The following is a 26,397-nucleotide window of genomic DNA, read 5'->3' on the forward strand; positions in this document are numbered from 1 at the left end:
TTGTAATATTAGTCGATATTGGTATGAAAAAGGTGCCGCAAAAAGGCTAAACTATTTTCGAAATTATGTCCATTCATTTGAGGGAAAACAACGTGAGGAAATCTGCACAACTGGATGTGTAACCGTAATCGGTCCAACACGGGTTAGGTTCCCCTACAATGATTGCGAAGGTCAGACGGAAGTCGCTTCGTGTAAAAATCTGACTCACCCAATCCAGGGTCCATGGTCAAAGGCGTATCCTGGGCTCCTCTCAGAAGGAAGACTTTTGTAAGGCTTTCGATAAAGTCCAACAGGGCGTTGGACTTTATCGAATAAATGTTAAAAAAATAAATAAATGTTTCACAACAGTATTTATATAAACATACTTTACTCAGTAGTCTTATCTTTTAAGTAGAAACTAATTTGTGATTGTGACTCAAAATCAACACCACTACACTAGGTGCAGTAACTGTTGGGTTTCCTCAGGGATCTTATTTTGAACCACTATTTTTTATTATTCTTATTGACGGTTTTATTGTATCTCTTTCTCATATTCCAATATTAAATTTAAAAAATTAAAATCTTCTAACGGTTTTCCTTATAGCTTCCTTTAAACATTAAAATACTTTGTCAGGTGGAATATATGATATCAGAAGCAGTTCGCATGGAGAACTTGTGCTTGATGTACGAGGGCTGGATGTCGTGGGTTTGAGCGCGAGGAGCTGGCGCGAGCCCGCGGATCTCCTCACAGCGACGTCACTCACGAGGCGTCACCCACGGGACGTCACACGGCGGACGTCATCACAAGGCGTCACACAGAAGACGTCGCCCGACGAAACAAACGCCTCGCGAAGCGCCGACCCGCTTCGCAGAAGCAGACGATAAGAACGACGGCTGAAAAGCCTTATTTTTATTATTATTTTCGTTTTATGTTACGGTCGTAGAGTTCGGCTCGGCCTGTTGTCTTCGTTTAACAACTTCAAAATCCTTGATCTGTGAAGTCATAATGAAGTCGTTCGCCTTAAATCATGATGATACAAACTTATTTGAAAAGTAATATACTTTTACCAACCATCAGTAACAAAAGACGACAGGCCTGGGGCAATCATTAGTGTAATGTTCATTTCAGCGTAGGAGTTGTGTCCGTAGAGACGGCTAAGATGCCTGACGACGACGAATTCTAATTCATTCCCTGCTATGACTAGTTCTTATATAAACGGTAACTGTCTTATTCGTTTTGGCTCTAAAGTAAGTTTCATTTTATTGTATCCAAAATCCTTTTTGTTCCAAATTTTTCTGCAACAGTAGCATTTTGAACCAATAAATATGAGTAAGATCTAAGGATGGGAGCATGTTAACGCGACTTTTACTTCGGTATTTACGCCGGAGCTGGAATATGTACGGTGTAGTGTTTCGCAAATTTTTTGAATTAATGTATTTTATTATAAGCTTATATTAGTTTGGACTCGTCTCGCGCAGACCGTTTATAAAAAAATAATCAATAAAAAGTGTATTTAAGATGCTGACCCAATTGAATTGCGATAAGTCAGAAAAATATGCTTAATAATATCACTGATCACTTTAGCAAGTTAACTCACATCGCAATCTTTGATTCAAATGTTAAATGAGATACAGTTACAACTTAATTATTTGAGATTTAGAATTAATTTATAATAGCTATAGATGTGGTGCTTACATATTGCACTTTAATATGTACTGTACTGTAAATGTCTTACTAATGTTTGTTTTTTACCGTATATTTGAAAAATTGTCTTGCCGTGAGGAAACTTGCTACCCTTTTAACTGAACTTTTAATGAGCTGTAGTGTTCAAGCACGAATTAATAAAAATATATTCGATATGTAAAGTAAATTAAGTCACTTAGTGGGATTTTCTGCATGCATATTTTAATATCATATCAGTTTATAAAAATATTTACAGTATCAGTTACTTATAGTAGTACACTTCTTTTTACTTTCAAAAATATCAATTATTCATAGGTTATTTTCTACTATATTTTTTAGGTTAGCTACATCATTGAACCGTAGAGAGCATAACTTCAAGCGTAAATGTTTAAATTTTGTTTTAACCGCCACATCTTTTCAATTATTATATTAGAGTCACAAGACTTTCAAATTACTTAATTAAAATACCCACGTACAAAATCCCACTGTGTGCGCTATAGGACACGGAGGCGAGTCCACATCCATCGCTGTAGCCGCATATACGCAAGTGTGAACGGCGCGTGAGTGGCTAGGTAATATTAACCTTAGGTTATACGGTATAGAGCTCATTTCTCAATGATTTTTATTGGAGTTAATACGTTAATTTATATGATCTGGTAACAATGAAAAATTCTAAAATCCATCAGGAATTTGACAAATTGGCCCTTGCCATTAGTAGGTATGCGTGTTTTAGGGCGCTTTAGATAATTCTAAGTCGGATTTCACCAAAATGGCGGCCGTGCCGTAAAAGCAATTCTGTTGCTCTCTGAAGTACGGACGTTTCCGACGAGCCCGCGTGTGTTTGTATCGCTTTTGTCATTTTAATATTAATAAATGGTGTACGTCAATTATGTGTTTCATTTACTCTTTTTACCCAAATGTTTTTATCTTATTACGAATGGAGATGCAGCCATTTTCTAATCCCTTACGGGGAGATAGAGCTATCAGTTTCGAAAAGTCTCAGAGACCACGTTCAGATCATAATATTAGGTATAGTTACAATCTGTTTATAAGCATAATAAAAGCATGACCTCATAGCCACACCCAACAAAGAGAACATCTTGATGGGACCTTTGTTTCCTGGTTAGCTACCACGTTAACAAATGAAACGACACAGATATATTTACATAACTTTATTTGAGAAATAAATGATACACATATTTCCAAAATTTGGTATAGCGATTGATAAATTAGAATTATATTCATTATCTATATTAAGATACTAAATTAGCCAACAATATCTCACAGTCTTCCCAGAACAGTCTGTAACAATCCTATCACTTTATCATGATATCATAATCTCATTCATCATTGTATAGTTATCTCATCACAAGCTATGTTACAATACCACAGTACATACCATTCCCTACCAGACTGAAAAGCCACTAAACGTTTACCCATACCAACCGCCTTTAACAGGGTTAATGCTACAACAGATAGAATGACATTGCAATTTCCAAAAAGCATATAACTACGTACTACATATGAATGAATTGTAAAATGCTATGATTTTTAAAACACCCATTGAGAATAAGTACAAATACAAATTCCTGTCCGCGGCAGTGTATTATATGATATAAGCCTTTGTCCAGGTACAGAACACTGGTTTAAAACATTATAAAGTAAATACAACATTTTAGGCCAAAAGGCACAACAAATCGGTGAATCAATATTGCGCTCGAATGCAGCATTTATTTATTTATTAAGATTAAGACTTTCCATGACTTCGGACTATCTTTGTATTTAATTTAATCGGATCGGTGATTGATCATGAAAAGTAACACAATGACAATTTCGCAATTAATAATAAGGATAAAAAGTCTTTACATATACATTCAATGTAATTTACCAGGTAATGCGGACATTCATACATTAATAAGTCAAAGGTTACAACTATTTCCTCTAATTGATTTTGAATCGACATTCAGACATGTATACCTTAACTACTTAGTTTAAACATTAAAATTACTTATTCTGGGAATAAATGTCAGAAATTATTACAGACAAATGCTCAATCGGGAGAAGACGGCACAAATAATAACAATATACATAATAACACATTATAAATCTAAAACATCACCCGAGATTGGCCAAATAAATATAATTACACCTGCCAAGCACCAAATATATATCATTTATGTATCACGGTACAGATGTACAAACACAATCATCAATTTATTTTCAAGTTTTCTGTATTTTTATTTCCAGCAAAACACTCTTGCGTATGTATATCTGTACCTTTACACCATTAACGTAATAAATCCATAATGACTAAAATAACAGACTAAATGATGGCATGACTGACTTAAGGAACTTTCACACGGACCGTAATACATAAGTTTTTTAAACTGACATTCAAAAATTGAGTGATAATGAGTGATTATTCTAAGGATACATATTGCCCTTCATCTAAATACTACGTACACCTGTAATGAAATAGCAATTAAGTAAGCAGTACCTACAGTCTATATTTAGGGTATTTAAAAGAAGGTTCGATAACACCAATCCATTCCGCCAATCGATGAAATGTTTTTTATCTGTGGTGGCACGCCATTGGCTGGATTTTAGACGTTGTAATTTCGTTTACCTTCTTTTAAAACCTTAAAATCCTTTATTTCTGAAGGAAAAACTATTTAATTGGCTACTATTAATTCATGAGTTATAATTGGGTTATACATTTATTTAAAAGTGGAATGAATTCAATTTTTGAAATTTGTGATATTTCACAGAAACTTAATTTGTAATCGTATGGCAGTGACGTGCACGCATATCATATAGACATATAGATTGTCTTCCCTGTAATTTCCAAAATAATAAAAAATTACAGGCTAGTCTTAAGTTACTCGTATTAATCATTAATTTAAATGATATTTATCATAGACATTCAGTTAATTCCGCAAGTCACTGCCGCACGGCATAGCAGACTGACCTCAATAATATACTCTCGACTTCACACTGGCGACAAATGATCGTTTTAAGCCATTTTGGCGCTAATGCTTGTCTTGTTCTTATGAAACTGCCGAAGTTAACATACTCGAATGATTTATATCACAAAAAATCAAGAATTCACAGAGTACGTTATCATGATTCACATAGTCAAGAATTCCAAAAACTCGCACTCACAACTCGACGGCCATTTTTATCAAATATAGTTTTTAGTATCCAAGACGCTCATGGTAGCGCTTCATATTAGCAACATATCCAACATAGAAATACTCCAGACTCAAAAATATTTTTAATTTTCCCTTTTAACAACCTCCAAACCGATTTTGATGCGGTTTTTCAGAAAATGCTCATTGGACTTAGGAGAAGGTTGAAGAAATTTAACCGACTTCAAAAAAGGAGGGTATCAATTGGAGGCGGTTCTGAACAAGAGTTATGAATCGGAAAAATTAGGCAAATAATTGTAAATTTTCCGCTTCGTACACACTAGTATGAGCGGCGCGAGCTACCGGAGCTACCTGTGCTGGCGGAGCGCGATGAGCTCGTCCAGCTGCTGCTTGTACAGCTGCGTCACGTCCTGCAGGTCCAGCCGCAGCTCCGACAGCTGCTCCTCCTTCTCGCCGTACATCTGCAGCAGCGCGTCGTATTGCTCTTGGATGCCCTGGGGAATTATCACATACTCATTTCAAATGTGATATAGCTGTGCCGTGTGGTTCCCGGGCACCATTACAAAAAAGAATAGGACCACTCCCTCTTTCCCATGGATGTCGTAAAAGGCGACTAAGGAATAGGCTTATAAACTTGGGATTCCTCTTTTAGGCGATGGGCTAGCAACCTGTCACTATTTGAATCTCAATTCTATCATTATTAATGAAAGATCATGATTTGAAATGTGATATTACACAAACGCGTAGCATAGTGTGGAACTAATAGATAAAGTATGTTTGTTGTTGTTGTTGTTGACGGCCTCTGTGGCTCAGCGGTAGTACGCTTGTCTGTGACACCGGAGGTCCCGGGTTCGAATCCCGGCCAGGGCATGATGAGAAAAGAACTTTTTCTGATTGGCCTGGGTCTTGGATGTTTATCTATATAAGTATTTATTATAAAATATAGTATCGTTGAGTTAGTATCTCGTCAAGTCTCGAACTTACTTCGAGGCTAACTCAATCTGTGTAATTTGTCCCGTATATATTTATTTTATTTATTTATATTTACTGTTGGTTCTGCCTACCCCGTAAGGGATAGAGACGTGATTGTATGTATATATGTTTGTTAAATTTTAAAGGTTAAACCACTGAACCGATCTCCCCGAAAATTTATATAAAAAAGACGTATAGAAAAATGGAGCATTTTTCATGAACAAAATTTCGAGTTGTTCAAATGTTTTCTTTAAATAACCCTATTAATGTAAAATAGCCAAATATGTTCGTGAATCTCTTTTGTGTGGACGATGTATAGAGGTATCCTAATCTTATAACCAAACACCTGAAAATGTACCGGAGAATGTGTGATGGTATACCAATGTATTATGAAAAAAAAAATTATAAAATTTTAATAAAATTTCAGTAAATGAATGTTGTCATCTGACCTTAAGAGTGCAAAGCGGGAATGCGAGCGTGTGGTGTGATATGAATACTTACTTTTTATTCCGGAATTTCCTTGGGACAGTCCTGGGCAAAAGCTATTTTTATGAATAAGTTCCCTAAGATCCTTTTATTTCTTAGATCTTAGCAATCTCTCAAAATAATTCTGTCGATCAGTGTTTAAAATAAAACTCTTTTCCCATAATATGAATGAATTATATATAGCGCAGTAAGAATACATACATTCAGTATTAACATTTCAATTTTGTTTGTCTTTGGTAAAACAAAAATATAATTTTATAATAAATAATACAAATTAGATCAAACTTTTGCCCGCGGCTTCGTACCCGTGGAAACTTCCGGAAAAAAAGTAATTAATTCACCTTTCCGAGTAATGCAACCATCATTACTCAAGAGGCTAAGAAGTCTATCTCCGTGCCTGTTTCATAAAAATCGGGTTAGTAGTTTATTGACTTTCTCGCTTCACGTAATGAGGAGACTTGAGTGATATCTATACAGGGTGGGTATACGACATGTGGTGATGATGACATACAAATATGAATTTTATAATTATTTAATATTAATATGAAAACAAAAAATATGTTGTACTTATATTAATTAAATGAGGGATGATTTTTTTACATTTTAATGGTTTGATGTCAGTTGCATACACTTTAATTCTTATCAAAATCTTTGACGAGGCATTATACGTACTACTGAATATTGTGCGTGAAAAATTGTGTGTTTTTCACTATTTATGAATACATTACGTATTGAAGATTTGTTTTCATGCTGGTCGGGTAGCACGGGCACGCGCGACGCCGTTTTTATGGCGCGAATACCTATACAGTGTGTGTGAGCTGCTTCTCTTTCCGTGCAGATTGGAAAAGTCAATCAAAGGATAGTATCACGGCTTCCCGACTTTTGGGAGCTATTCCGGAGCGGGGAAACTAGCGGGGCACTGCGCGGGCGCATGACCACATGCCGCGTGGCGCAGTCGGGAAACACCCGCGCGATTGTGAACTACATCACGGCGGACTACTACTTTCTCCATCTAGCACCGTCTGACTCAGAGTGATGTGAATATTGGATCTACCCCGCTCACACGACCACGAGTCTTACAACGGCGGGCTTTGACAGAAAGGGTAATAAAGTTGGGATTCTTCTTTTAGGTGATGGGCTAGCAACCTGTCACTAGCCATCATTAAGCTAAACAATTTAGCTTGGACTGAGCAACAGCCCCGCCTGCCCCGGGACCCGCCCCGTACCTGGTAGAGGTCCAGCCTGGCCTGCAGCGCGGCCAGCAGCGCCCGCAGCCGCTCCCGCTCGCCCAGCAGCGCGGCGATGGTGCCGGCCTGCGCCCGCAGCTCCCCGTCCCTCCTCGTGAGGGTGGACAGAGTGTCCTCCACGCTGAGCGCGCACACGGCGGGCGCCGGCGCGGGGCCCGGCACGTCCTCCTGCAATGTGCAGTAAATTACTCATTTAGAGGTCCGAGCCTTCGCTTGACCCACCTTAAGAATGCATTCTGATTTTTACCCCAGGTAACACTGTCCTACAAGTATATTGAACGTATATTGTCCTAGTGTGATCGTTGACAACTGGCAACACTGTGAATTGACAGTGACGTGTGCACCATAGCTCGCCGGCTAGCTGCTTGTGTCAGAACGCTTTGATTTTCCCCCCAGTAACGACGTGTGCTCGTTCGCAAAACAAACATTTATATAATATAGAAATAGAAACAAGTATTTATAAGGTAAATAAACATTTATTTCAGAACTACACAAATAAAAAATGCCTCCTCTGGTCGGACGACAATTCTCCACGATTAGGAAATACAATGTTTACTTAACATTGTTATGGCATTGCATAAAGTTAACGGTTATTACTGTTTTATCATTATCACGACACCGCACACAGCCAGTATCGTATTTTGCTGACGAGAAACTAATTCCGTTAATTCCATCGCCCGTCGGGTCGGGAACCTCCCGCTCGTCTTACCGGCAAACGTCGGATCAAAATTTGACCCGTCGGCTCCTGTTCCGTTGTCCTTATGGTTCTCTGACAATACCAATAATCTGACGCATCAATAAATCGATCTACTGGCCTAACGAACTACCCGTCGGCTCATAACTGGCCTGATCCGTCGGCTCGGTTCGCCCGACGGCTCCTTTGACTCGAGTATTTTATTCTTAGGCCACTACGGCTCTGATACGGTATAATATGACACAAATCAAAGTTTCCTACAGGGAAATACGGACCATAAGAGACATTCTGCTCTTCTAATAGACCTCGGCATCGCCGTCTAAAACAGTCATTGATAAGATACATGACGCCATCACCGCAATCATGCCACAAGACTGGAAGGACTGGGCTGTGGAGGACGTGGATATCCATCGCATTATTGGGGATCCACCTGACCCAAAAGTCACTAACAAATTAAGATTTGCAATACCGACACTAAAAATTGCTAAAGTATTCGAACTGACTGACCTGTCAGAAAAAACTAACAAATCTATAAAACTTAAAATGATCAACTGGTCCTTTACTCAGAATGAAATCTTAGCTTCTTTCTAGGGAAGAAGTTGACAAGATTCTCCGAGTAGGCCATCTAGAAAGAGAGCGTCAACATTCCCCAGCCAGACACCGGAGCGAACCATAAACTTAGAACCCCTCACTATACTTCAGAGGTTCAAGATAAAAAAGATCCAATCGCAGCTGCTCTTGAGAAACAAACCGAAATATTCTCCAACATGATGCAGCAGATGATGTCCGTATCGGCTGCCTCTATTGAGAAAATCCCGACTGCCGTTAGAAAACACAAATGTGACCATCGCTGAGGCAGACTCATCCCTCTCGGATACTGACTGACTACTTACCAGACACTATCGGAAATTGGCCCAATGGTAAATCAATACGACACAAATACCATCCTAAGCTTCGATGCTATTACCACAGAAGCAGAACTTTCAATACCAGCAGCTGATGAAGTAAAGGTCAAGAAGGGTACTCATTGTCAGCGCCTCGGATTGGACACTTGGAATAACTTGAGATACAGGGAAGCAGAAAAATCACTCCATGGAACTCCGGTGTTCGCTGTTTTAAAAGTCATTATTATGGGACATCTCGAACAACACTTAATTATTGTCACATCTGTTGGTATCACAACATTGGTAGACATCGAATAAATTACTTTCCAAGAATTTTATTAAACAAGTGGATAGTTGCAGTTTAACTAGTTAGTTTGCTAAACTTGTGAATGACGACATAAAAAAAACTCACAAACAAAAAATGTTTACAAAACCATAAATACTTTGAAATTGTTTGTACTTTACATCGTATATTCACGATCCAGTTAAAAACATCAGAATAATAATTCGATTCATTGTAAAAAGTGGAGAAATAGGAAAAAAAATATTTTTCCATTTTTTTAATTCACACAATATTTATTTCGATAAACTTTCTAAAACCTTTCTTTTCTTTTACTATATAGCCTCCACCGAGGTTGAAATGATAATTATGATCAATCTGACAATTGCAACAAGGATACTCATATTTATGATTAATTGATTATTTTAAAGCATTCTCAATGCTTTTTATGTCTGCTGCCTCTTTAAAAATGGATTTTCCTTTATATTTCGGTTGAATGGAAGAAACCCGATTGGGATAAGCCCGCCATTCTATATATTCCTCTTAATCTAATGACTGTATTGTAATTTGTTATATATCTTTTTTATGTGCATAAACGGCCAACAAACATAAGAGTACATAAAATAATATTTACGTATGCGTTTTCTACCTGTGGCTACATCTGTAGATATGTCATAAGTCACAGCAGCCAATCACGCGACGCTATCATCCAATAACAGTGAAGAGTCTAAATCGCGCAAGCAAAGTTTCACGGATCGGAGCATATACAACCTCCGACTCAACATCGTCTGTAGCGCGGTTCCCCAGGCATAACACCTAACCTGGCGGAAGAAATTCCTTTTGGTGGCGGTCGAACTCTCCCGCCAAATACCTGTATTATTTATAAATGTAGTAGTATACTCACGAGCGGCCACATGGAGTTGGACAGCGAGTCGGACGCCACGGACGGCGGCGGGGACGGCTCGCCGCGGGTCAGCTGCTCCTGAGGGAATAACGGGACACTTTCTTACTTAGCAGCATTCTTATATCTACTTTTTCATTTTAAGACAAAAATTATTCCTTAGTGTAAGTGATTTAATTGTACTTATTAGTTCTCGTTTCCAAATTTTTATTTTATATTTTTTTCAAAAAATATTTTGTGAATTTGTTAATGTAACACCCTTAAACACTTACACTTGTTCACGGGAACATAATAATCAACATCATATTAAAAAAAATAAAACTGACGTTTGAGTTCCTGTCAAAATGTTGACGTTTGACAGTTGACATTCAAATGGAGATTTTATGGATTTATTCCAGAAACAGGAATATTCCGGGCACATAACATTAGCAATGTCTTTAGGGACAGTTGTCAGTCGCCTGTCGCTGTAACTGACTCTATGAAAAAACAAACATACTCGTAAATATGTTTATAAAATCACGTCTCTATCCTTATCGGGATAAACAGAACTCACAGTTTCACAAAGACTGAAGACCACAAATTCAAAATTTTTATTCATTATTATAGGATACTTCATATCGCTTAATAATTGTCAAATCTTTTGGTTTCACAACATTGGTTGACGTCAAATAAATTACTCAAAACTAAATTTACTGCCGCTTCCAAGGCGTCAGTGCACAAGAAGCGGTAACAAACTGCACTGCAGCATTCTCTTCAACAACGTCAACTTCACAACTATCCAAACTTAGAATAAAAATGTGGACGAGAGAATTAAGCTGTATGGGTTAAACACGGAATTGATATTCAAATAGTGACAATGTCCATGAAAATCTTAAGTAAAACCCATGGGAATGCCGCAGGGCAGGCGTAGCGTTGAAAATTCCGAAAGAAACAAATTGTTTTTTTCGGTGTAATAAACGTTTTTTCGTTTTTTACCGTTTTATTGGTTTGTTACATTGAAATATATCAGAATAAAACCTTGGGGAAAAAACGGTTTTATTGAGATTTTCGTCGTTTGTTTCGAAAAATATAAAAAAAACGATTGGAAAAATATATGTATATTCTATGTATAATTACCAATTTTTACTGTTTTATTAATAAAAAAAATGAAATATTTCATTCTTATCTTTCTTGAAACTTTCGTAAAAAACTTGTATAAATACGAGGGAATTTGAAAAAAAACCGGAAAATTTCCCGCTTTTTTGAACCCTAGGCAGGCGTACCTGCAGAATGGCGGCGCGGTTCCTCTCGGCCGCCAGCGCGGCGCCCTGCTCCCGCAGCTCGGCCTCGAGCCGCGCCGCGCCCTGCCGCAGCGCCGCCTCCTCCGCGGCCCACGAGGCCTTGGCTTCTTCCAGCTCCTGGGTTTTGCTGGTGACGACGTACCAAAACATATTGTATACATATATATAAAATCTTCAGGCTATTGGCTCTGTCTGCCTTATAAAGGATAAAGACGTCATTATCTGAGCGTGTGTGATATAATCACGTTATATCTCTTAGACTTGGGATGGATAGAGCCGATAGTCTTAAAATGATTCGACACGTACAAGCCATTCCTTCAGTCTACATACACCACATGCCATATACATTTATGCCTTACGAGGTAAACAGATCCAACAGTCCCATTCGCACTTCCTTTGTATATTCGCTTAGTCAACCTGTTTTCATTCATCCTCTCGACATGACCAAACCATTTAAGCATTCCCTTTTCTATTCCTATCACTATATCTTCTTTCACATCACAACATATCCTTATCACACTATTCCTTATCCTGAAAGGACAATCCCTGTAAGGTCCATGAAATTTTAAGTCTTATCGTTGACTGTCATCAGGGCATTCAAGACGATGGTAGAAATGTAAGGCATAGAAAAAGACAGCTAAAATTTGCTCTACTCTTCGCTTAAGAAGAATTGAATGAAGTGGGGTCTCTGCTGCAGGCTGGAGATGTGCCACCTCCTGCTGGAGCTCACCTGGCCAGCGAACACTCCGTCTCCCGCAGCTGCTGCTCCAGCGCTCGGATCCTGTCGGCCAGAGCGTCTCCGTCGCGGAGTCTCTGCTGCAGGCTGGAGATGTGCCACCTCCTGCTGGAGCTCACCTGGCCAGCGAACACTCCGTCTCCCGCAGCTGCTGCTCCAGCGCTCGGATCCTGTCGGCCAGAGCGTCTCCGTCGCGGAGTCTCTGCTGCAGGCTGGAGATGTGCAGGCGCAGCTGCTCGTTCTGCTCGCGAGCCACGCGCTCGTTCTCCGTGGCTTTGGCTATCCTGGCGTCAGCTGCGTCTGTTGTATAACCGATACGTTTATCTTCTCTGTTCCTCGATACTTAGAACTCAGGAGAATTATATGTATTAAGTTAAAATTTCCTAAATAACACCTCATCATCTGATTACACCTTCTTCTTCCTACGAGCTATATTCCCTATTAAATCTTCATCAGCCTAGAGAGGAGAACCTCGGGTTTCACCTTTGACCATGGATTCTGGAATGGGTGAGTCAGGCTTTTACACAAAACGACTCCCACCTGACCTCCGCAATCTTTGCCCTGTATTGGATCATGATTAACCTTTATTCGGTTGCCTAAATGTGCAGGTTTCCTCATCATGCTTTCCTTCACCGTAAGACCATTAATAAGTTTTCATAGTAAAGTACATAACTTCGAAATAATCTTTGGTACATGACCAGAGTGGACTCTGATCCTGTGACAAATAAACAACATGAATTTCAACTGGACACCTTAACAATTCCATATCAACGCTCTGATCATATAGTCCATACCCATCTTATAAAATAGAACGTAACTCTTTAACATTTTAATCATTTTTTCCATCTGTATCTACATGTCTAAGTTTGGATAGTTGTGAAGTTGACGTTGTTGAAGAAATGCTGCAGTGCAGTTTGTTACCGCTTCTTCTGCACTGACGCTTTGGAAGCGGCAGTAGTCATAATAAGATTTAAGTGATGTGACGTCAATAAGTGATACCTTGTAACCAATTTGAGAAAATAAATCTTTTGTATGAAATGTAACATATACATATATATACATATATATAGGCACGGAGTGACAAAGGGCGAGCCTCACTGAGCTTGTCGGCGACGGCGCCCACGTAGTTGTGGTAGTTGGCGTCGCGGTCCAGCGCCGCGCGCTGCAGCGCCGCCAGCTGGCACAGCAGCGTCGCCACGCCCTCGTCCTGCGCACGCGCACACATCAATATGTGCCGTGTGTCTCGAAAACACTGATAGGCCAAGCTCAGCCATTTGGCTTAATGATACAATTGAGATTTAAATAGTGACGGGTTGCTAGCCCGTCGCCTAAAAAAAAGAATCCCAAGTTTGTAAGCCTATCCCTTAGTCGCCTTTTACGACATCCATGGGAAAGAGATGGGAGTGGTCCTATTATTTTTTTGTACTGGTGCCGGGAACCACACGGCACTTATAATAATTAAATGGTGTGGCCTTAATTATAATTTAATTATAGAATTAAGATTCAATTAGTGAAAGGTTGCTAGCCCATTCTAACCTAAAACCTAAACCTAAAAAAATGCTAAGTTTATAAGCCCTCAGTCGCCTTTTACAATATCCATGGGAAAGAGATGGAGTTGTCCTATTTTAAGAATTTTGTAGGAAATCATGTGTTTCTTACGAGTCTTCTTCTCGTAATGGTTAACAGGGTCCAGAAATTTGTAGAGGGCCCAATTGTCTACACGGATAATCTAAAAGAGGTAGTCCTACCGCATCCGACCTCAAATTATGAGACAAGGCAAAGGAAAAAAAGAAATTTCAATTTTTTTTTTAAATATAAATCTGTCAGTATTTGACTTATTTTAAATTTGGCATGCACGGTGCTTATACGATTGAAGGATAAACTCAGAAACTACTGAACCGATTTTGACGAAATTCGGTACATAGATGAAACAGACCTCGAGAATGTAAACGATATCGGTATAAACAGTGGTGGCACTCACGCGCATGAGCTGCGGCGAGTCGCGCGTGGCCAGCGCCAGCTGCTCGCGCGCCTCGTCCGCCGCGCGCCGCAGCGCCTCCTCGCGGCCGGCCGCGCGGCTCTGCTCTGTTGCAATATCATGACAATTTATACCATTCTTTATATATAAATATATATAGGGTGACATTTAAAACAACTGCATCCTTTTAAACATAGACTATACCCATGCTTCTGAGCCGTTTGAGCCTATTTTTATTTCAATTAAACGTCATCATTTTCACATTTAAAAAACCCTCAAAACCTACGTCACACGCTTTATTAAAGACCAATACTATTAAAAGAAATTTAAACTAAACATGTAAATAAATGTCTGAAAAAAAAACTAAATTTTTTTTTTGCTAGTATCAAGATCAAGTACAGAGTTGTCGAGATCGCTCAGCTGAATGAATTGTGTCGTTGACCTCTGAATCTTACGCGTCGCTTTTCCGCCGTCCAGGGTGATATGACGTATTTAGGATCGTGGATTTTGATACTTTATTTTTTTTCGTACTTCTGAAATATGAACCGATATTTTAACGTTTTTAAATATCCTTTAGATGAATACACTTAACAGTTAAATTTATGCAGTTGAATTAAAAGTCATCCTGTATATACAATGCTCAACTCAGAAGTTTGGCTCTGCACAAATGCAATATAAAATACAACAATGAACAGATTAATAAGAGCCTACAGCTTAACTAATATGTAACAAAAATTTGGCTTCCATAGGGATAAGAGAGAAACCCTCAGAAACCAGATTTAATGGCATTTTGCATAATTATATACTTTAGTACTGTACAAGAATTTTATTCTTACTTAACCATCTTATCAACATAGTGAAAATAGACCCATCTTCATGCTTAACAACTTAAGTGCATTAAACGCCTGTCTCTCTGCATGCAGTGCCGGCAACTGGAGCAGTGCTCACCATTGACCATCTCGGCCCGCAGCTGCTGCAGCTCGTGCCTGAGGGTCTCGGCCGCCTGTCTCTCTGCGTGCTGTGCCGGCAGCCGGAGCAGTGCTCACCATGGACCATCTCGGCCCGCAGCTGCTGCAGCCCGTGGTCTCGGCCGCCTGTCTCTCTGCGTGCTGTGCCGGCAGCCGGAGCAGTGCTCACCATGGACCATCTCGGCCCGCAGCTGCTGCAGCCCGTGGTCTCGGCCGCCTGTCTCTCTGCGTGCTGTGCCGGCAGCCGGAGCAGTGCTCACCATGGACCATCTCGGCCCGCAGCTGCTGCAGCCCGTGGTCTCGGCCGCCTGTCTCTCTGCGTGCTGTGCCGGCAGCCGGAGCAGTGCTCACCATGGACCATCTCGGCCCGCAGCTGCTGCAGCCCGTGGTCTCGGCCGCCTGTCTCTCTGCGTGCTGTGCCGGCAGCCGGAGCAGTGCTCACCATGGACCATCTCGGCCCGCAGCTGCTGCAGCCCGTGGTCTCGGCCGCCTGTCTCTCTGCGTGCTGTGCCGGCAGCCGGAGCAGTGCTCACCATGGACCATCTCGGCCCGCAGCTGCTGCAGCCCGTGGTCTCGGCCGCCTGTCTCTCTGCGTGCTGTGCCGGCAGCCGGAGCAGTGCTCACCATGGACCATCTCGGCCCGCAGCTGCTGCAGCCCGTGGTCTCGGCCGCCTGTCTCTCTGCGTGCTGTGCCGGCAGCCGGAGCAGTGCTCACCATGGACCATCTCGGCCCGCAGCTGCTGCAGCCCGTGGTCTCGGCCGCCTGTCTCTCTGCGTGCTGTGCCGGCAGCCGGAGCAGTGCTCACCATGGACCATCTCGGCCCGCAGCTGCTGCAGCCCGTGGTCTCGGCCGCCTGTCTCTCTGCGTGCTGTGCCGGCAGCCGGAGCAGTGCTCACCATGGACCATCTCGGCCCGCAGCTGCTGCAGCCCGTGGTCTCGGCCGCCTGTCTCTCTGCGTGCTGTGCCGGCAGCCGGAGCAGTGCTCACCATGGACCATCTCGGCCCGCAGCTGCTGCAGCCCGTGGTCTCGGCCGCCTGTCTCTCTGCGTGCTGTGCCGGCAGCCGGAGCAGTGCTCACCATGGACCATCTCGGCCCGCAGCTGCTGCAGCCCGTGGTCTCGGCCGCCTGTCTCTCTGCGTGCTGTGCCGGCAGCCGGAGCAGTGCTCACCATGGACCATCTCGGCCCGCAGCTGCTGCAGCCCGTGGTCTCGGCCGCCTGTCTCTCTGCGTGCTGTGCCGGCAGCCGGAGCAGTGCTCACCATTGACCATCTCGGCCCGCAGCTGCTGCAGCTCATGCCTGAGGGTCTCGGCCGCCTGCCTCTCGGCACCAGCTTCCTCCTCCAGCCTCGCGTTGGCGGCCCGCAGCCGGAACACCTCGGTGGCGCCGCGCTGAAGCTCGGTCAGCTCCCGGCGAGCCACTTCAAGGGAACTACGTGTAGTTTCCAGGCGGGACGTGGTGTCTTCTAGTTGGCTTTTTGTCTGGAAATTATCATTTGCTTAATATTTCATTAATTTCAGAAAATATTTTATCAGATACATGTCCTGCATAACACTGTGCCAGAACTTAATATGCAGCTAACCAATATTGAATCATTGTTACACATTCAGTTGCATAAATGTGCAGGTTTCCTATTTTCCCTCACCATACTCTGTATGACTCATGTGTATATAATATTAATTATACCTAATTAAATATAATTAATTAAATTCTCATACAAATAAAAAAACATATAATTAGTATTTGATTGCTTTAACTTAAAAGAATCACCATGCAAACAGACACCCTTTCAAAGACAGACTTTTATATTTCAGAGCATTTTATAAACATGTTTGAGTAGTTGGCTTGAGTATATTAAGTACATCTAATTAGCTTATCAATGAGATAAAAACCTATTGTCACTTTATCAAAACCGGAGACTACACTGATTTAATCAGCTGTTTATGGACTGTTATCTCATTGTATCAGTGCGAAAGAAATGACCGTGAATACGCTAGGTGGATGTTAACAAATTTATGATGATCTTTTTCTGAATACATCCTCACTTCTCTTGATGCGCTTTTTGACAATGTTCCTGGCAAATCAGGGTTTAACACGAAGCGACTCCGTGTGACGTCCGCAACCTTTGCCGTGGTACCTTACCCGTATTGGTTTATGTTAAACGATGCACTATATGTATTTCCTTAGTCGCCTTATGAGCTCTATGAGCTCTATTAGAAAGAAACAGAGTGGTCCTATTGTAGTGACGTGCACTGTACTTAGTAAATTAATATTATGCTAACTTTCATTATGTTCTTCTTTATATTATTAGTTCTTATTATGTTAACTCATCAAGAGTACCTAGCTTCAAATTAACAAATGTACCTCCAACAGCTCAGTCTCCAACTTCTTATTGGCCGTGGTGAGACGGTACACGGCTTCAATCTGGTTCACTTCCAGCTCCTCCTTCGCTGCCATCGACCGCTTCAGCCGGTCCATCTCCGCTGACTGTTCTGCTATCTTGTCCCTGGATATTAAATAAATATAAATTTAACGAAATACATACATACATATATAAAATCACGCCTCTTTCCCAGAGGGGTAGGCAGAGACTACCTCTTTCCACTTGCCATGATCTCTGCATATAATATTTAACGAAATACTTGTATTAAAATAATAAGTTTTACATTCATTTATGTTTTATAATGTAGACAATGTGCATTCGTCCACGATTTAGATTTAAGAGATCTATATTTGTAAATTGACGTCCGGTGAAAATGCTGCAGTGTAGTTTGTTCCGCCGCTTCTTCTGCACATGCACTTTGGAAGCGGTAGTAGTTATAATTAAATAAGTTAGTTGAAAACTTGTGTTATAATAATACTAACTCATCTGATACTGAGCGATGTTGTGATCATTGACATACCTCATACTCTTGATGACTTGCTCGTTATCCTTCTCCTTGGCGCGCAGCTTCTTGATGATGTTGGAGTGCTGCAGCTGCTGCTTGGCCAGCTTCTCCCCCTCCTCTTGCAGCTGGGCGATGACGTCATCTTTCTCTTTCAGCGCGTTCTCCATTTCCGAGGAGTTCTTGCGGGACGAAGACTCGGACTTCAATGAGTCAAGCTGTTTCCTTAGCTGGTCCTGCAGATTTAATTTTCATTATTATTACCACTGGATTAGAAGTCTAATTTTTTTTCTAAAAAATATAACCAATCAGAGCGCGGCATTTGAACCCGCGAACTGATTTCTCCGCTATTATGAGTGAGATAGCAGGAGATTTTTTGTTTATTGGATTTTAAGTTTTATCTACGTAAGTTTGCTTAGTACCGTGTGGTTCCCGGCACATGAAAATAGGAATACTCTAATCTTTCCCATGGACATCGTAAAAGGCGACTAAAGGAAAGGCTAAGAATTCTTATTTTAGGGGTTTCTATTAGCTGTAAGCCAAACAGCTGAACGTGGTCTTTGGCTCTGTTAACCCCGTCATAAGAGATTATATATATATGTGGGATTACTCAGTTGGATATAGTAAAACAAATATTTCCTTCAGTTTCTTTAATAGGTTTTTTCATCTTCCAAACTTCAATGTCTAATCCTTTTTCTTTGACATTTTACATCAATTTACTCTTCTAAAATAAAAAGTGCCAGTCCTAACAATAACTTAAAATAACGAAACAATTTAAATAAAAAACGTTCACAACCCACACGGCCGTCCTGACTATTCATCTGTCCCAGATGAAATACTATCTTCCGAGGAGACCCAAGGCTTCATGTAATCTGCAGAACTAGTTGTCTTAATAGGGCCTTCCGCCGTTCCTATTTTATTTAGTACGTATCTGTCGTTACGTTTCTTTTCGGTGACTTCGTAGGGTCCTAGAAACTTAGGGTACAGTTTACTCCCTTGTGAGAACTGTGTCTTCTTGATCGCTACTAAATCTCCAATATCATAAGAAAAAGCCTCTTTTCTCTTCCGATTGTAGTACTTCACATTCTCTTCTTGTATTTTCCTTATAGACTCTTTAGCTTTCTCCCTTATTTCTTGCCTCTTGTCGTTTACTTCTTGAATAATTTCTTCTTCAATCAATTTTAATATTCCATCATCTTTATCTCTCATCTTTACTCCGAACATCAATTCAAACGGCGTCATTCCAATGCTACGTTGATAAGTTCCGTTCAAACAACGCTGTACATTTGATACACGACGGTACCATTTCGTAGGATCATCGGCGCTTAGTTTAGCAAGTACGTTTATAATTATCTGATGTACCCTCTCTACTTGTCCGTTTCCTCTTGGCTGACCAGTCGTTATTAAATAATGTGTAATGTTCTCATTCTTACAATACTCTTTAAAATCATTTGAAGTAAATGCAGCGTTTCGGTCTGTTATTATGCGTTCGGGTGACCCAAAAACTTGTTGTTGTAAAGTCAGTTTGTTAATAGTCTCTTCTGTTGTTAAAGTCTTCACAGGATAAATCCAAGTAAATTTGGTAAACGCGTCAACTACTGTAAGTATGTCCTTGTAACTTTTATTTGTTGATGTAAGGGGTCCTAAGTGATCTATGTGATAGGTCGACAATGGGACACTACCCTTATCAATCGGATTAAGCAAACCTTCTTTTTTGCCCTTTTTATGAGATACAATTATGCACTCAACGCAATTATCAACAATTTTCTTAATCTTTTCTCTTAAATTCTCTATATAATATTCTCTTTCAATAAGTTCCTCAGTCTTTACTATTCCGAAATGACCTTTCTCGTGATTCTTCCTAATGATCTCCCATTGCATCTTTTTAGGAACAACAATTATTTTATTTCCGTCTTTCCACTTATACAATATTTCATTCTGAACAACATAATCTTTGTAATCTTCTGTCTCTAAAATCTTCTTAATCAATCTTACATGTTCGTCTTCGTTTTGTGCTTTCTTTATCCTTGCTATAGTTTCAGAAAGAACTAAACAGACAGGATATCTGCTCAGCGCATCTGCGTGTTTCATTCGTGATGCAGATCGGTGTTCTATCTCATAGTCGTATTCTTCGAGCAATAAGGCCCATCGTGCAACTCGTGGAGGTAAGTCTTTCTTTTGTAGTGTCATCGTTAATGCAGAACAATCGGTTACAATTTTGAAGTGTATCCCTTGTAAGTATACTCTAAATTTCTTTATTGCTTCAACAATAGCCAAAATTTCTAAATAATAACTATGATACTTCTTCTCAGCGGGAGTAGTCTTTTTACTCATAAAATGCACTGGGTGTAACTGATCATCAATCGGATTTTTTTGTAATAGAACAGCTCCGTAACCATCTGCACTTGCATCGGTGTGTACTTCTGTGTATAAAGCAGGATTATAAATTCGGAGAACCGGCGAATTGGTAAGTATATCTTTTAATCTTATAAAGGCTTGTTCACATATTTCGTCAAAATTAAAAACAACTCCTTTCTTTAACAGATCTGTCATAGGTTTAGCTATTAGAGAATAATTCTGAACAAACTTTCTGAAATATCCAGTTAAACCAAGAAACGATTGAACGGCTTTGATATTAGTGGGCTTTTTGAAATTTGCAACAGCTTTTATTTTCTCTTTGGATGGTCTTACTTCATTGTTACAAATTATGTATCCTAAATATTCTATTTCCTTCTTCATAAAATGACATTTTTTCCAATTGAATATCAGACCAAATTCTTCCGCTCTTTTAAATATTTTCTTTGTTTTAGCCAGTGATTCTTCTTCTGTCTTTGCGGGAATGATTAAATCATCAAGATAAGATAGTACAGTACCATCAGTTATGTAATCGTGAAAAACATCGTTGATATATCTTTGAAAAACGGATGGCGCTGTGCATAGACCAAACGGCATTTTGATAAACTCGAACTGGCCTTGCGGTGTCACAAAAGAAGTGTACTTCCGACTATCTACATCAACATCCACGTGATTAAATCCATTTTTTAAATCAAGAGACGTAAACATAATAGCTTCTTTTAATTTATCAATCTGATCATCAATCAGCGGCAAAGGAAATCTTTCTCTTATTATCTTCTTGTTAATTCCTCTGTAGTCCATACAAATTCTTTTGGTTCCGTCTTTTTTATTAGCTAAAACTATTGCACATGCAAAATCTGATTTACTAGGTCTTATTATCTCTTTATCCAGCCACTCATTAATCTGTTTACGAACTATATCTGTTTCCAGAGGTGACAGGCGACGTGGACTTTGGTATATCGGCGTTTCATCGGTAAGTATTATTTTTAATGTTACATTACTTTTCTTAGTTTCTTCTTTAGGATTATAGTCTTTGATCATTTTCTTTATTTCAGCTGTGTATTGTGAGTCATCTATATTGAATTCTTCAGTATTCTCATTATTTTCTACTAGTAGGGTTAGATGCATAATCTTTTCCATTTCAATTCCATCTTTAGTGAACTTAACTTCAAACTCTTTCAGGATCGGGTTGCCAATAATCAATCTTACGGGAATGGCATTATCTTTCACAACGTAGAAAGTCATATCCGAGAATCCATCATCAATTTCAACTTTCGCAGTAAATATTCCTTCTGTTAACATTTGTTTTTCAGCTATACCAGTTAAATAAATCTTCATATCTTTATAGTCAGTAATTTTTCGTTTTATGTCTTCAAATCCAGTTTCAGTTATGAGGTTAACATCACTTCCAGTGTCAACAAGTGATATCATCGGGGTAGAATTAATCTTGACTAGCTTAAAAGGAGCTTCGATCTTGTCGTTCTTCAAAATATTTAACGTCTTTTTTACTTGGTTCGGACAGTCAGGTCCTTTGTGTCCAAACTCGTTACATCTAAAGCATTTGATGCCTTTGGTACACGCTGATGATTGGTGATTTAAATCTCCACAATTATAACATCGTTTCTTAGGTGGTGCGGCGTCATTTTTCTTTCTAGATCCAGACTGGACTGATGTTGAAGGAGAAACATAATTGGAACGTGAAGACATCTTCTTTCTAAACTCGCTGTAAATCTCCAACTTTTTCCGAAATTCCTTGAGGTCTGAAGCACCATAAAGTATAGCTTTATTAGATTCAGTGTCTCTAATACCATCAATTACGTATTCCATTAAAGCAGGATCTTCAACTTTACCATGCAGAGCGATTTCTTTCATTGTCAAAAAATACTGTTGATACGTTTCATCATTCTTCATCTTGCGGGTGCTCAGTCTTTTATGAATCGTGGCGCTGTTTAATTTCGGACCAAATTCTTCTTTTAATGCTTTTTTCAACCCAGAGTAATCTTTAATTCTTCCCATCGAACGTAGAAATAATTTAGCTGTACCTCCTAAAAGCCTTTTCGCGTAAATTAATTTTTCGACATTAGTCCATTTCATTAAAGCAGCAACATCTTCAAATTCTTCAATAAATTCGTTAACCGGGTAAGTATCATCTCCAGTGAAAGTATTCATAGACTTTTCTAAGTCTCTGAATGATATCTGTACCTCAACATCTTCAACGTCTTCTACATCTGAGTCTTGGGTATTTTTCTTCGGCGGCATCTTAGTTGCAATCTTATTCGTCTTAAATGAAAGTCGTCTTTGTGCCGTACAATAAGATATTTTCTTTGAACTCATCAATAATATTCGTCTTCAATGTGAAAATTAATTAAAGTCTTTATTTCTTCATAATAAAATCGGGTTAACGTTATTTCTGAATATTATAAATCGTTGTATCAACTTATCATAACGTTAATAAATAACGAATACGAATAACGTTATTCATGTATCTGGCAATATTTTTTCCCATCAGCGTCGGTAAAACAGAATTCAGAAATGACGTCACGTAGCGGTTAAGCATGAACCGTCGGATACTAATAGTCGGTAAAACAGTCTGTAATATGTCCGTCGATGACTTGCCTTCTTAAATAGTCGTCTTGATTTTTCGTCTTCAGTCGTGTTGTTTCACTTCAATCCAATATTGACCACCACAATATTGAGCACCATCCCGGACGAGCCCCCAAAAAAGTTGTGGGATTACTCAGTTGGATATAGTAAAACAAATATTTCCTTCAGTTTCTTTAATAGGTTTTTTCATCTTCCAAACTTCAATGTCTAATCCTTTTTCTTTGACATTTTACATCAATTTACTCTTCTAAAATAAAAAGTGCCAGTCCTAACAATAACTTAAAATAACGAAACAATTTAAATAAAAAACGTTCACAACCCACATATATATTATGAATGTTACCACGAAATTTCTTGTGAATCCCATGGAAACATTACGTTTAACGGAAACATTGCCGTTTTTCTTGTACTTCTGGGTAAATATAAAAGAAATTTAAGCCCACACTTATAAACAATGCATGCTCAATTAATAAATTTGTGGAATAATATTATGGTCCACATGAATATGTGTTTCGTAAATAAATGAATACTATAAAAATGAATACTGCCATGTCCAAGGTCAGCTAATTAGAGTTCAATTATGCAATACAAATGTTTGGGCATTGTCTCTGTGTCTGAAAAAAATTTTACCCCTAATTCAAGATGGCATTATACCTACCTAGATTTAAGACATTAATCTGTGGGAAGACTGTGCAGTTGTAATTTTTTTGATTAATTTTTTTGTTTAAATTTTTTCTTTTATATGTACACAAAGTATATTTTATTTGATAACAAACACATAAATGATAATGACAATTGACTTTTATGCATAGATTGGTGAAAACGACTGATAAGAGCGCCGTGAATGTGCAATATTTTACTCATGTTATAACTAAAATAATGTGATCAAAACAAAAACTTAAGTGTTTGTTGGAGAGTCGAAAACCCTAGTTAGAGGTCTCCCCATTTTGAATTATTTTTAAGTTTAAAGACAAATAAGATCTAAATTGAATAAAACTAATGAATTACCTTTTCTCTAATAGCCTGTTGGAACTTCTTCTCCAAAGCAGACATCCTCTGAGTATAATCTTCAGTGATCATAGAAATATCACCACCCTCATGTTTAGCCAGCAAAGACTCCACCTGCGTCTTCAAATCCGCGTTGTTCTCCGCCAGCTCCGCATTGCTCCGACTCACTTCCATCAGCCTGCTCTCCCGTGATTCCAAAATCTCCGCCATCTCGCACAACCTCCGCATCAAACGATCAGTCTCGGAACACTGGCTTTCGTCGCTCGTATTACTCTGCACAGATGCTTCAGATAACTCTCGATTGTGGCCCCTTATCTTCGTAGCTAGAGACTTTCCCAACACTAAATCAACTAAATTTGGAGATGTAGTTCCATCAAACTTCCCCTTAAAAGCATACTTGGTGGGGCTGCTTCTGTACCCATGGCTGTCACCATTTGGACTAGGAATTATCTCAATATCAGACGAAGTTGTTGTCTCTAACTCGTCACCAGAAGTATGCCCCGACGTTCTGTCAGAACCAATTTTGACTAAATCACTTTTACTGTCAGAACTTATGGGCGATGTTCTCTCCTTCACGCTGCATTCTTTCTGAGAAGAGTCACTGCTGCCAGGCGCATCACACTGGTTCCTCTCGATATTCACAAAGGCTGATGTATCAGATCTAGACATTTCTGCAGTCACATTCACATCGTAGAATGATGAGGAATCACTTAGTCTTTCCATCAATAGTTCTTCTTCACTTTTCTTATTCTGTTCTTCTGCAGTCTCTAGAGTAATACTGTCGCTATCTGCATTCAATGTCCTGTCCGACCAGGACCCATCATTAGAAGAATTCTCACTGAATTGCATCTTCTGGGACAAAGACTGCTCCAAATGAATGAAATCTTTATCAATTCCTTTTTTTGGTTCAGCTCTTATTGGTTTTTGAAATGGACTAACTGGTTTGTCATCAGTATCTAAGACTGTAGGTGCAGTGCACTCAGATACAGAGTTGTATGACATAGTGTCTTCATCATCATCTGCCACCAAGCTCACGCTGTCAGCAGTTTCTGGCCTTTCCGTATGTTCACCTATTGTAGTTGTTTTCTTGTCACTTACATCACCTGGAGAAAGATTAGATGATGTGCTACTGTTTTTGTCACTAGAGTAACTACCGAAACCAAGGCATTCAATAGAACTTGGGCTCACAAGGCTGTCTGGCAGCACTTCGACTGAATCAGAATTAAGTTTTTGGCCAACACTGCTGCTATGGGACATGGATTGCCCGGACGCAGCCTCCGAATCCGGAGTAGTTTTCATACTCTGAGACAACACCTCAACAGAATCAGAACTGTTCCTACTTGACATTAGAGAAAGTCTGTTTGACCTTGTTGATGAACGCCTATCATCTTTCCCGACATCATCTTTACTACACTGTATTTTCTTTTCTAATCCCTCTGCCCCATCAGACATAACAAGCTGGCTTTTAGAAAACAAATCATCTTGACTGCCGTATTTGACATCAGAAATTAAATTCATAGATTTAGCTTTAGGGGGTTTTACTATGGCAGTATCAGGTTCATTGTCTTTAGGCTGTTCGAAAAACGAGCCCGCGAAAGACCCCCAAAGGCTTTGGGACGTCGCTTTAGAAGGGCTCTCGGTGACCACAGGCTGTTCCTTGATTGGTTCATCTTTAGAACTCTCAGCGCTCACCGTCAACCCCCATGAAGCAAAGAAATCTGAGTTGTCTTTTTCGGCAGCACTACTGTTACCTGGTGAAGATTTTCCCACGTTTTGGGCGGAGGACTCATTCTCTGTCTCTTCACCGCTCTCGTCTTGAATATCCAGGGCTTTATCGATGGTTTTCTGGGCTTCTTTCAGAGCCGTTTTCGCGAGACTTGTCAAACCCGAAGTATCGAACCAATTCATATTTGTGGCGCATCAGATTCACAGGTCACTACGCATTGCACTTTTGGTTATCGACTTTCAATAATCCAACACGTACAACGTATTATATGTTGTATATTCGTTCTCAATGTTATGGGAAATAAAATCCACAACATAGAACAGATGACGTTTCCATTTTGTTTATATTTTCTAGCAATTTATAACATCAAATGAACTACTATTGTTAAAACAAAATGTATGTAATATAATGTCTATAAAAATCCGCTAATAATTATATCTGCTGTTTTTACGATTAATTTTCCTTTTTATGAAATATTCGGCCAAGTAGAATTGCAAAAATGTACGACTGATTTTGACGTTTGTCTAATAAAAAGAACGTCATTTGACTCAAATATCGATGCGGAAAGGGACCGGAATTTT

At 39.6% G+C, this 26,397-nt stretch overlaps 3 protein-coding genes across 3 annotated transcripts in view; 1 reads left to right on the top strand and 2 right to left on the bottom strand.

The window, feature by feature from the left end:
• The window catches only part of LOC106139999 (serine/threonine-protein kinase SMG1), a 95,977-nt gene extending 93,427 nt beyond the window's left edge, over nucleotides 1–2,550 (top strand). The window contains exon 15 of the mRNA XM_060946719.1: nucleotides 614–2,550. Within this exon, the coding sequence (XP_060802702.1) occupies nucleotides 614–691 (78 nt within the window). The 3' untranslated portion in view covers nucleotides 692–2,550. The remainder of the gene's footprint in view (nucleotides 1–613) is intronic.
• Nucleotides 2,551–2,820: 270 nt separating this feature from the next.
• Nucleotides 2,821–26,397, bottom strand: LOC106133651 (TATA element modulatory factor). The gene is given in 12 exon segments (XM_060946693.1): nucleotides 2,821–5,306; nucleotides 7,497–7,685; nucleotides 10,280–10,357; nucleotides 11,539–11,683; nucleotides 12,287–12,447; nucleotides 12,450–12,592; nucleotides 13,391–13,499; nucleotides 14,274–14,377; nucleotides 16,500–16,719; nucleotides 17,603–17,744; nucleotides 18,142–18,359; nucleotides 24,091–26,397. Coding segments are annotated over 12 exon segments (3,564 nt in total). The 5' UTR covers nucleotides 25,999–26,397; the 3' UTR covers nucleotides 2,821–5,159.
• On the bottom strand, nucleotides 18,732–19,591 carry LOC132902272 (uncharacterized). The gene has a single exon (XM_060946692.1). The coding sequence runs from the start codon at nucleotides 19,363–19,365 to the stop codon at nucleotides 18,937–18,939; it is 429 nt and encodes a 142-aa protein (XP_060802675.1). The 5' UTR covers nucleotides 19,366–19,591; the 3' UTR covers nucleotides 18,732–18,936.

The sequence above is a fragment of the Amyelois transitella genome, chromosome 11, assembly GCF_032362555.1.
Source record: "Amyelois transitella isolate CPQ chromosome 11, ilAmyTran1.1, whole genome shotgun sequence".
Taxonomy (NCBI): Eukaryota; Metazoa; Arthropoda; class Insecta; order Lepidoptera; family Pyralidae; genus Amyelois; species Amyelois transitella.